Source organism: Mercenaria mercenaria, chromosome 1, assembly GCF_021730395.1.
Source record: "Mercenaria mercenaria strain notata chromosome 1, MADL_Memer_1, whole genome shotgun sequence".
Lineage (NCBI taxonomy): Eukaryota > Metazoa > Mollusca > Bivalvia > Venerida > Veneridae > Mercenaria > Mercenaria mercenaria.
This window is the reverse complement of record NC_069361.1, coordinates 76,533,494-76,545,953: the sequence shown is the minus strand read 5'-3', so window position 1 is coordinate 76,545,953 and position 12,460 is coordinate 76,533,494. Positions and strand designations below refer to the sequence as shown.

At 33.1% G+C, this 12,460-nt stretch overlaps 1 protein-coding gene across 4 annotated transcripts in view; it reads left to right on the top strand.

Moving 5' to 3' along the window:
• Window positions 1-11,957, top strand: part of LOC123533533 (cyclin-dependent kinase-like 1) — a 30,984-nt gene extending 19,027 nt beyond the window's left edge. For 2 of the 4 annotated variants that reach the window (XM_045315214.2, XM_045315198.2), the window contains exon 9: window positions 4,025-11,957. In XM_045315214.2, the coding sequence (XP_045171149.1) occupies window positions 4,025-4,159 (135 nt within the window). In that variant the 3' untranslated portion in view covers window positions 4,160-11,957. Of the gene's footprint in view, window positions 1-4,009 lie in introns of all 4 variants that reach the window. The other 2 variants (XM_045315206.2, XM_045315190.2) reach the window with 1 other exon arrangement.
• The last annotated feature ends 503 nt before the right edge of the window (window positions 11,958-12,460 follow it).

Here is a 12,460-nt window from a genome sequence, read left to right as displayed (position 1 = left end):
TCAGATTGGTCTTTTCCTCGGACCAATGTATGGCATTAATGCGAAGGTCCTGTTTGCCTTGTAAATTCCTGAACATTCTAAAAGTCTTGTTCTTATTCTAAAACTGAAGTCTGTAAACCAGATGTTGAATTGACAATTTCTATTTGTGGTAGAAAGATCATTATTATGCAAAAACTTATTCAATTCAGTTTGAATTTTGGACATTTTTGTCTTCAAAACCTCTGCACACAGCCTGCTTCGTATATGCTTTAAGGTTGAGAATTAGGCCTTGAGAAACAAAAATCAAACAACACCAATTCATAGAAAGAAAGAGTTGTTTGACATGAAAATTGAACAGCATGCAAAACATGTATATTACTTTACAAAACAAGTGTCAGTATACTGATATAAACATTGAATTCCGGAAAAGGTGTGCCTAAAGGGGCCCCACTTCCGGAGGGTCAAACGCCTTTAAAAACGGCATTCATTTTCGAAGGGAGACAACTTTTTCCGAATATTTTAAGTATTCGTCGAGAAAAAGTTGTCTCCCTTTGAAAATGAATGCCATTTGTAAAGAAATAAAGATAAACAATTGCTGAAAACTGTGTTCCATCTTGTTATGTGAAATTTCACCACTCGCACGCTATTGCAAATGCATCAAAACGAATATGTGTAACAGTTCTTTGAAAATGGTGAGTTTTTAAAGGCGTTTGACTGTCCAGAAGTGGGGCCCCTTTAGGCAGTCCTTTTCTGGAATTCAATGTTTATATCTGTATACTGACACTTGTTTCGTAAAGTAATATACATGTTTTACATGCTGTTCAAATTTCGTGTTAATCAACTCTTTCTTTCTATGATTTGGTGTTGTTTCATTTTTGTTTCTCAAGGCCTAATTCTCAACCTTAAACGGTACAAAGGTGTTAATAATAGTTGGTTTTAAAAAAGAAGACTACGCTAACTTGAAAACTACTGTGACAGGATATAGACATACTTGAAACAAAAAAACAGGGATACTTTTTTCAAAAATAAACATTAAAAGAATGGGAAAACATTAAAAAAAAACACATTAAAAAAAAAAAACAAGGAAAAATTGGAAGAGCAGAGGAAACTGTCAAGAAGTCAGCATTTTCATATTGGCTTGCAGCACCCGTTTTTTTGTCAGTGCACCTGATTAATTTCCTGTGTGAATCTGTACAGACAAATGTCTGAATATCTTCCATCTTAACTTGAAAACAGACTACCATTTCTCCAAATATTTATCCCATGTGTGCAGGTTCAGAATTTGTTTTTTCCTCAAGTTACCTTGGTGAACTTTTTTCGACAACGAGAGCTAGAATTACACATGACAAAACATGGGTAGATCAGTGAAGAACACATTCACCTTTTTTAGCTCACATGTCACAAAGTGACAGTGTGAGCTTTTGTGATCTCGCAGCGTCCGTTGTCCGTCCGTCCGTCCGTGCGTAAACTTTTGCTTGTGACCTCTCTAGAGGTCACATTTTTCATGGGATCTTTATGAAAGTTGGTCAGAATGTTCATCTTGATGATATCTAGGTCAAGTTCGAAACTGGGTCACATGCGGTCAAAAACTAGGTCAGTAGATCTAAAAATAGAAAAACCTTGTGACCGCTCTAGAGGCCATATTTTTCAAAAGATCTTCATGAAAATTGGTCAGAATGTTCATCTTGATGATATCTAGGTCAAGTTCGAAACTGGGTCACGTGCGGTCAAAAACTAGGTCAGTAGGTCTAAAAATAGAAAAACCTTGTGACCGCTCTAGAGGCCATATTTTTCAAAAGATCTTCATGAAAATTGGTCAGAATGTTCATCTTGATGATATCTAGGTCAAGTTCGAAACTGGGTCACGTGCCTTCAAAAACTAGGTCAGTAGGTCAAATAATAGAAAAACCTTGTAACCTCTCTAGAGGCCATATTTTTCAGGGATCTGTATGAAAGTTGGTCTGAATGTTCATCTTGATGATATCTAGGTCAGGTTCGAAACTGGGTCAGCTGCGGTCAAAAACTAGGTCATTAGGTCTAAAAATAGAAAAACCTTGTGACCTCTCTAGAGGTCATACTTTTGAATGGATCTTCATGAAAATTGGTCAGAATGTTCACCTTGATGATATCTAGGTCAAGTTTGAAACTGGGTCACGTGCCATCAATAACTAGGTCAGTAGGTCAAATAATAAAAAAACATTGTGACCTCTCTAGAAGCCATATTTTTCATGGGAACTATATGAAGGTTGGTCTGAATGTTCATCTTGATGATATCTAGGCCAAGTTCGAAACTGGGTCAACTGTGGTTAAAAACTAGGTCAGTAGGTCTAAAAATAGAAAAACCTTGTGACCTCTCTAGAGGCCATATTTTTCACAAGATCTTCATGAAAACTGGTCAGAATGTTCACGTTGATGATATCTAGTTCAAGTTTGAAACTGGGTCATGTGCCTTCAAAAACTAGGTCAGTAGGTCAAATAATAGAAAAACCTTGTGACCTCTCTAGAGGCCATATTTTTCATGGGATCTGTATGAAAATTGGTCTGAATGTTCATCTTGATGATATCTAGAATGATTTCGAAACTGGGTCAGCTTCGATCAAAAACTAGGTCATTAGGTCTAAAAATAGAAAAAGCTTGTGACCTCTCTAGAGGCCATACTTTTGAATGGATCTTCATGAAAATTGGTCAGAATGTTCGTCTTGATGATATCTAGGTCAAATTTGAAACTGGGTCACGTGCCGTCAATAACTAGGTCAGTAGGTCAAATAATGAAAAAGCCTTGTGACCTCTCTAGAGGCCATATTTTTCATGGGATCTGTATGAAAGTTGGTCTGAATGTTCATCTTGATGATATCTAGGTCAGGTTCAAAACTGGGTCACATGAGCTCAAAAACTAGGTCACTATGTCAAATAATAGAAAAAAAATGACGTCATACTCAGTTCAAAACTGGGTCATGTTGGGACAGGTGAGCGACTCAGGACCATCATGGTCCTCTTGTTATGAAAACTGTTTGGTCAGGCAAAAACATAATACCGGTACTTTGATGAGAAAAGATCTTTACAGTTTGTGGTCCTTGTATACATGTACGTTAAGTGGGCCTTACTTCCATTATCCTTGTACTTGAGATAAACATTAGCTTGATTGCATATAGTGAGCCATGATTGACAGGTGTGAAAGTATTGGCCTCTGCTGCCAAGTGGTTAAGGTCGCTGACTTCAAAACTTTTGCCTCATACCTTTGTTGGCATGAGTTCGCTTTGGGTCACTATTCAGCTGGCTTGCCAAAAGGTTTTTGATTCTAACCAGGTCCGTGCCTGTGGCTGAAACAATGCCTGGATTGGCAACTTGGAGATCTTTTTCTAAAAAAAGTGGCCATATGACCTGGATTGGGGCAATGCGGCTTTAAACCTGACAAAAAGCAAAGGTAGCTGGCAAAATAATTTTCTTTGTTGAATAACATTCTAGCTCTCTAATGCGGAATAAAAAAAAATGAATTTATATATCCTTTGACATTATGCTTAAATATATCATCCTAAGAAAAAAAGAACTTACAGAATATATATTGTAAACATATAATGTGTACTGCTTTGGTTTTAATCACTACGCTTTTTTTCCTTGTAAAGTCATAGTACTCTGTGAACCATTCATCTCTGTGGCTCAGGGATCTATCTTTTAATCATTCCATACAAAAATCTTCCATCATTCCATATACCTGTGTGATTTTGAAGCATATGCATATTAAATTCCTTGCTTAAAAGCTTCTCTGTTGAGTGCATCGAAATAATTACTTCCTTGGTTTTTTTGCTTAAATAATAGATAGCAGATTTACAGATATCTTTTTTTAATAATTTACGTCCATTTCGTACCAGTCACGACTTTTAATCAGTATAAAAGCTTCGTAAAACCTAACCTGCTTTATGTGTATTTTAGTTATCAAATATTAATAATAATCCTTAAAATGTTAGTATTTTGTTAACATATTTTATGTTGTTTGCGGTGTGAACATTCCTGTATAAATGTCGGACAACAGATGTCTTTCTTTCAGCCGTACAACCATCAGTTCCCGCAGCTGGGTTTGAAGAACACGTCTACCTCACCAGTGCCGCAGCATAAAGGGAATATATACTCGAAGAAAACCAACCCAACTAAACCACCATTCGACCATCTACCGAACATCTGACTTTTCGGTCAAGGGGTTCTGCGTCATGATGGAAACTGAGAAAATCCACCCTGATTTGGAATCCTGGAGGCCATATTCATAAAGACATTTGGGAGCAATTGAGCTTTTATTAGTGTGCCCTGTGTTACATATTCAAACATTATGACGCATATTTTCTGTAGTTTATAGTTCATCTTGTCTTTCATATTCTTGATCTGTGTCTATAGATGCTTGTTCAGAAGTCATCTTAGTCAAGCAGGTGATTGATTAAAATAATCCCTTGAATGACACAGATGAATTATGAATGAGAGATATGACACTGCCCCTAGAATCTGAACAGATTTCTAGAAGATGCGACATAGTTCTTTATATTCAGTAGCCTGTATTCTAAAAGGTGCTATCATTATGTATTTTTATTTCATATTGATTAAAAACCAGAAATACCACCTCAGGTTTACTGATGTGAAGAACATTGCACTATTTTGAAGGACAAGAAGCGTATATAGATCTGAGACAGGTACAAAACCTTGTTACCAAGTGCCAATAGATCCTAGTCATAAGTCAGTGGTTAATGATCTTGTGATTGTACCTGTTCTCAAACTTGCTATAGAGGTTGCTAGAGAAAACTTTAGAAGCAGCTTGAAACAATAACGTCTTTTCACATTTAAGTATAGATAAAAGTTATGTCTCCATTTCTTTGAAACAATGATGTAATCAGATTTTTGCTAATTAGCTATGTTTACACTTCGAGGGGTGAATGCGAAAAAGTTCTAAGTGCTTCTTTATTTATATGCACTTAGAACTCTTTCGCATTCACCCCTCGACTTGTTCTCTTACAAAACTGTTTGACAAAAAGCAAATAATGAATTTTTGCATGGGAAAAGAAATGTTATTTCATTAATGTAATATGAAGACATGGAAAAGACATACAAAAGCTGAGCATTGCAAAGCAAACGTTTATCTGTGAAATGTTATATGCCTTGAAGTTTTCTCTTGCCCTAAACAGAAAATATGTGTCACTTTTCATGCTCACATTTAGTGATTGTTTTATGCTTAAAGAATTTCAGCTAGAAATAGCACATTAATGAAGTGTAACATGGTAATTCTTTAACCATGAAATACCGAATGTGTAACACAATATAGAATATAAACTCTTCCCTTGTTGCACTTGATTTTTCCATGTGTGTGATATGAATTCCCAGTTACAGTACCTTTCAAAAGTATCTTTATGCAAAAGACATCCTATCGTAGGAAATTAGAAAAAAAGTCAATTAGCACATTTTGAAATATGCTTAAGAAATAATGTATAGAAAAAACGTGTTTTAACATTAATAATACACGAAAAGTAGTTATACGTCCGCAGAATAATTTCACGAGGGTGTAGCCCAAGTGAATTATTCTGCCAACGTATAGCTGATTTTGAGTGTATTTATTTAAGTAAAACACAATTTTTCTATACATTATTTTGATTCTTATATGCCTTTTATTGAAAACAGTAGTAAAAATATAGTAACGCTCTTTCTTGGTCCCAACAAAGACATATATGTCATCCCACGTTCACGTGACGTCATTTAAGTGTAAGCGTGTTTCAAAAAAAAACAAGCATATAAGAATGATTGTTAAAAACATTTTCATTTCAGTATTGGTATGTTATATATTCAATATATATATATTCAAATTATAAGTTTATTTTGAAATTCTGTCTTGATTAATACAATTTTTATTAGTTTTACAAAGAAAATGCTGAAAAATCAAGAGTAGGGAAATTTTTGAAAGATAGTGTATGAGAAATTAAAGGACTGGAAATGAGTGTATGGTCAAAACTTGAATGAATGTATTTATAACTCGCTTGATGATTTTTGTAGAGTCTTTAGATAAAAAAAAATGTATTTTTCCTTCATTAGCAGTTTAGAGCATAGATTTAGCTGTTTTCACTATAAGTTTATGTATTATTTTGTATCTTCAGTTAGTTCTTAAAATATTAGCTTAAAGAATTAAAATGTCGCTATAGAGAAATTAGTCTCAGAAATTATTTTAATTAATTATTGATAACAGTAGTTGTAATATTGAAAAAAGATCTGTTATTTGAGCAGTGCCATGTGAAAACCAACATAGTGGGTTTGCGACCAGAGTTGGATCCAGACCAGCCTGCGCATCCGCGCAGTCTGGTCAGGATTCATGCTGTTCGCTTTCAAAGCCTAATGGAATTAGAGAAACTAATAGCGAACAGCATGGATCCTGACCAGACTGCGCTGATGCGCAGGCTGGTCTGGATCCATGCTGGTCGCAAACCCACTATGTTGGTTTTCTCATGGCGTGGCTCATTTATTGATTTATTTTGCTTTAATTGTTATGTGTTCATTTCAGTTTTAAGGATGTAAATTTATATTTAAAAAAACTGTTAAAAGTGGAAAAAATTATTGTATTTGTGAAATATTTTTTAAACATTTGATGAATAATTTGAACACCTTTTGCAATGAAATATTACATAAAGACAAATGAAGTATAGATCCCAGGAACAGTCCTTTAATGATATTCAAACTAAGATTCAAGCATACTGGTGTAATAGGTTTTGTACAACCCGAGTATTTATGGTATTTTTTCTTGTGTGGCACCCTGCTTTTCTCCCTTACTTGCATCACCCACTTTCTTGCTGCACCCTTTCCACTTGACATGAATAAACTTGTAGTTTTAAATGATAAAATTAATGCAACAGTTAATATTACTGGCTAAAACTTCAAAATGTTAAACTTCCTTTGCTTCTAAATTTACGAGGTTTAAAAAGCAAGAATCATTTGATAATATGAAGGAAATAATAAAAATTGCCAGTTCGCTTTTGAAAAACTGATAACAAGACACGTATTGATTTACTTTGTGTTCCTTTTTTTGTTTTTAATTGGAATGCAGAACATGCGCTGAAATATTTTCATAAACGGAAATGAAAAATGAATACTTGTCCAGCTGAATATTCAAAAACCTGCAACGTTAATCATGTCATTTTTTTCATACCCCACCCATCTTGTTAACAAGTTGCACTTTTATGTTTGGTTTCTCTACTAACAACAACCTGTTTGCTCCCAAATTGACTATGGCCACATAAGGATCTAGGGTTCAGTAGCCAATGAACTCTCTCAGGAAAATCAGCTTGGTTACCATGGTAACCAATAGCGCATTAGCTAAAATTGCCCATTTTTTGAAAAAAAAAAAAGTCTTCATTTATCAACTGTGAAAGAGTTGACCCCTCATTGTAGAGGGAAGTGACATAGAATAGTACCACTGTAACAGTGAGCACTGTTTCAAAGTATGGTTTAAAAGAGAGGTGTATCATCAAACAGTTCATTCTGTTGTTGTATAAAATCATTTGCAGAACTATTTTTGCTTTGATTTGTAAATTATGTATATCAAAATTTGAATTTTTAAACAGATACATGTATATTTCCCTTTTTTCTGACATTCAGTATACATGTGTTTGTTGTAAATAGCTTTCATTCAGTATCATGCGAAAATCAGAACTTTTCACCGATAAATTATGATGAATCAGAAATTTGTCGGAATATCAGTTATCTCTTGAGCTGAATTCTAAACGGAATTTCAGGAAATGTTTTACCGAGACAGGAGATGGCCTGAGCTTTTTATCTGTTTATTTTTCTACTTTATCCTCAGGTATAATGGACTAAAAACTTGAAAATGCTACTTGTTAAAAACTGAGGTTTCAATAACGAAATATTTGAGATATACAGATGGATAAGTTGTATAAAAATCTCTGTCCGTAACTTGGAACTGAAGTTCATTTCATGATGATAAAGTAAATTTTTCAAATACAACCAAATTAGTATAACTTAATTTAAAGGTCAAAGGTCATAACATATTCGTTTGGCAGTATGGGTGTAAAGGCATTTGCCTGAAAGATCTTTTTGAAGAATTTTTCTAAGATTTTTGTACTTTCATTATATATAACCTAGCGTAACATATCATTAATTTGAAGTGGACTCCTTATTGTGATGGTTTAGGAAGACTGATTAACTATGGGTATAGTTTAAAGGTTAATATTGTTAGTTTATAACCCCCTTGTTATTCTTACATTCATCAATTTTTGTTTTGTAAATATGCACCAAACCCTATTGATGTAGAACATTTCTGATTGTACCATAGTTAAACAACATTCTATTAACACCATGTAAATGTGTTTATTAGAATAAATGGACTCTTATCATTGTAAGTTTAGAGAAATAAATTGTAAGAATGAACATGTTCATATTCTATGAAGGGGCTGGTTCAGATATATTTGTTTCTCTCTTTTGTTTTGTTCGAGCCTTGAAAATCATATTAGCAGTTTGATATTGGGGAGGATGTATCGTAGTTTGTACGACATTCTATTAACACTATGTAAATGTGTTTATTAGGATAAATGGACTCGTATTATCATTGAAAATCATATTAGCAGTTCGATATTGGGGAGGATGGGAAATGTTGATTATTAAACAGAAAAAATAATTAGTGCAAATGTTTAGGTAGGTGCAGAGGATTCAGTAAACAGTTTTCCAAATGTATTGATCATTCATTCAAATGAGGAAAAGCCATTAAAACAGAATGGAATAATTTCTCTCCTTTGGATTTCATGTTATTTGAAAGTGCTTTCAAAGAATCAAAATAAATATTTAAACAGTCCTGTAAATAATGGTAAAAAATTTAAAATGTGTGTGTATGGCATGGGTAAAAGATTGTGTTGTCATTTTGGTGGATAAATCAGTAGAATGTATGTCATTTGAGCTGCGCCATGAGAAAACCAACATAGTGCATTTGCGACCAGCATGGATCCAGACCAGCCTGCGCATCTGCACAGGCTGCTCAGGATCCATGCTGTTCGCTTTCAATGACTTTTGTAATTAGAGAAACTGTTAGCAAATAGCATGGATCCTAACCAGACTGCGTGGATGCGCAGGCTGGTCTGGATCCATGCTGGTCGCAAAGGCACTATGTTGGTTTTCTCATGGTGTGGCTCATTTCACTATTTGTTTAATGATTTAATTTGTTGTCATTGTCATAGCTTAATGTGGAGCCAGTAGGACTTGCACATATTGTGTAAAATAATCTAGCAGTGTCAAGCGAAAAAGGTACCTTTTGCTAAAATTTCCATATGTTGATACTTTAACTGGACTCCCTTTATTTTACACCTTTTATTGTGTAAACACAACAATGAAAAAAAAAGAAATTGTCATATTAATAGAGTTTTGATAAGTTATTTTATTTTTGAAAAATGAACTGTTAAAAGTGCTGTTAGGTATAAACTTACTGACTCGCATATATTCTTAGATCAGCGCCGTACAATATAAATTTAGGTATGAAATGAAAATTGATGTACTGTCATTGAATTACAAACAAGATAAACATTCTGTATTTGTATAAACACCAATATATTTCCCATTTAAATTTCTTTTTGTTATTTATGTAAATTACAATTTTTATAAAACTGTGTGTACAGGCATGTGAAAAAAAATTCACTCTTTAAGTAATAATTATGAATGTATATTTATCAATATCAGTGCTGTAAAAATGTTTTATCTCGAGGTACTTTTTCCCTTGATCATGTTCTTTTTTGTCGGAAATGTCTAATTTAAACAGATTATCAGCTTTGCTATATGTGTAGAACTGTAGAGATTATTTTTACTCTAAAGCTAATCTGCCAGTAGTAGAAAGGTATTTATTTCTTAGGCCTTCACAAAAATACTGCTATTCTTTTTGTACTGGTTATTTTTCTGTATTTTAGAACATGGTAACATTTACACCCTATATTATTGAAGCCTTGCAAATGTTTGAATTAGAAATATGTTGTGCAACATTTGCAGAAATTACAAGCCGATACAGAAGTGACTGTAACCATTTATAACTCGGGATAGTGTTCTTAACTTACAGAAATTTCAAGGGGCATGCAACCAGATTTGTAGCTATTTTTTTTTTCATAATTTTGACTGTGTGAATTCGTAACTTTCAATAAAAAAAATAGAAAAATTTAGGGAGAATTAAGTTGAAAACTTTAATAGCATCTTTATATTTGTTCTAAATACCTGACTGAAATTGTGAAATATGTGACAAGAAATTTTGTTGAAAAATATCCATGTATTTTTTTTTTTTTTTTAGATACTTCTGCTTATCACATCTGTTAGTATATTATAATCAATAAAAGATGGCAGTATTTTTTGCCTGTATGTTGTTATGCCATTAATTTAAAGAAAGACAACCATGAAAAAATCATGAGCAATTTTTTTTTATCAGATTTTTTTTGTTGTAATTTTACTATTTGTGACAATGCCAAGTGAAACTTTTCCAGTTATTTTATACCAGCTTTATTAGATAGATGCCTAGTAGTATTTTAAGGTACCCGACATCTTGTGTAGTAAAAATAGAATCTGCTCTTCTTTTGTATGAGGACACTGCACCTTTATGTGCGAAATTCGGTAAATGTCAGAAAATATTCAAAAAATCCATTTTAGATTAGATAAAGTGTGCAAAATTTTGCATTTTTGCTCGTGAAATTGAAATAGGGGAAATTCTTTGAGGTAAATATAAAATCCATACTGTCTAAAATAAATGCAGCCATTATTTATATTCTTAGATTATAAGTGCAAGATTTTTGCATTTTTGCATTCTTCTGCATACACTGATAGATACAAACAAATCATTGTTTCATTTTCATATACATGAACATTACAGCAATTTTTTTTTTGTTTATATTTGCCTTTTTCATTTACACATGCAAGTCTCATACATTCCGTCCACTGGAGTTAAGTTTTTTTATTTTGAGAAATAGTATCTTTTATTTTCGAAAATCCAAATTTTAATCTGTGATACATGTGTTTTAATGAATTATTTACATACTGCCATGTTTAGAATTGAGTTATTACATTTTTTTTATGACAAAGCAGAATATTGCTGTTGTTACAAAACAATTTAAAAAAAAAAACAGATTTTTTGCACCAATCTGACTTGGACTTCTTTCCTGTTGTGCTGGACATAAATTTGATTGTAACTCTGATTGTGAACAAAAATTAAAATGATTGCACAGATGGAACATCGTTTTTGGTAAACAAATCATACCATTCTGTGTAACTTAACCACAGCAGTATTTTGCTTTGACAGACTCTCAAAGCTAGGGATCTCCCTGGTTAAAATTTATACATATATTTTCATTTGAATTAATGATTTACTTATTCAGAATGCTTTGTGTTATTTACATACACAAACCTACAAATTTGTGTTTGAATATTTCAGTCTTTATTCCCTTTAATTATTTGTGATACAGGTTCGTGGGCAGTCTTATAGTTTTTCATGACAACAACTATTTTTCTGCCATTAAAACAGGATATGTCTTTTTGTTTGTAGGTTATTTTTATCCTGTTGTCTTTATAAAGGTATTTATGTTTCCACACTGATGACAAGGAAAAGGTCTGTATTGTCATGTACAGTCATGATACATAATACACATTTCCCGATTCAGCTACAAGTAATTGACCGCTTATAGGCTTTTTCTTAGAGTTGTGGTTCCTTACTCTCGATATGTCATAAAAATGTAAGGGTGACAACTCTGTATGACCGGTTGTATATGTTTACTGTGAATAAAGACTGAAAATGGTTCATTGTTCATTTCTTTGCACATATTTATACGGTTGTATTGCTATCATGCATTATTATTGCCAAAGGTAGTTTATTTAGACATTGCATACCATGGTAAATTGTGTATATTGTAACACATTATTGATTCAAAATGGAATTTGTTATTTGTAATGGTCAATTAGAAATAAATGTTAGTATATGGGGATAACGCTTTCTTATATTTTCAGTCCAAAGTTTTGTTAGACACAGTACCCAGATCTTGAATTTTGTCAGAGGAGGCCCAAAAGGAATAAAATCGGTCCTGATAATAGAACAGACGTTGGTTTATAGAACGACAAAACGGTTGAAAGATTGAAAGAATTTTCTTTCATAACTTCGCAGTAACTATAATGATGTTACCTATACAAACCAGGCTTTATTACATATAGCATGGTTCTGTGTTAAGGAAATAATTATCATTACTCGTTTCTAGACATTAGCATCAAAGTAAATGGTGACGGCCATAATTGCTTAGACATTTCTTCAGTCTTTCAACTGTGGTAATATTGTCCTACAGCTCGGTGATGATATGTTTTTTGGCTTTCATTGCTGGTACCTATTCACAGTTAACACCCCTACTTAAAGATGAATTAAAAAAGGAAGTTACTGGTTTATGAGAGCAATTAAATGGTCTTTTGATTCAGACACTTAATGATAACCTGGTGGTCTAAG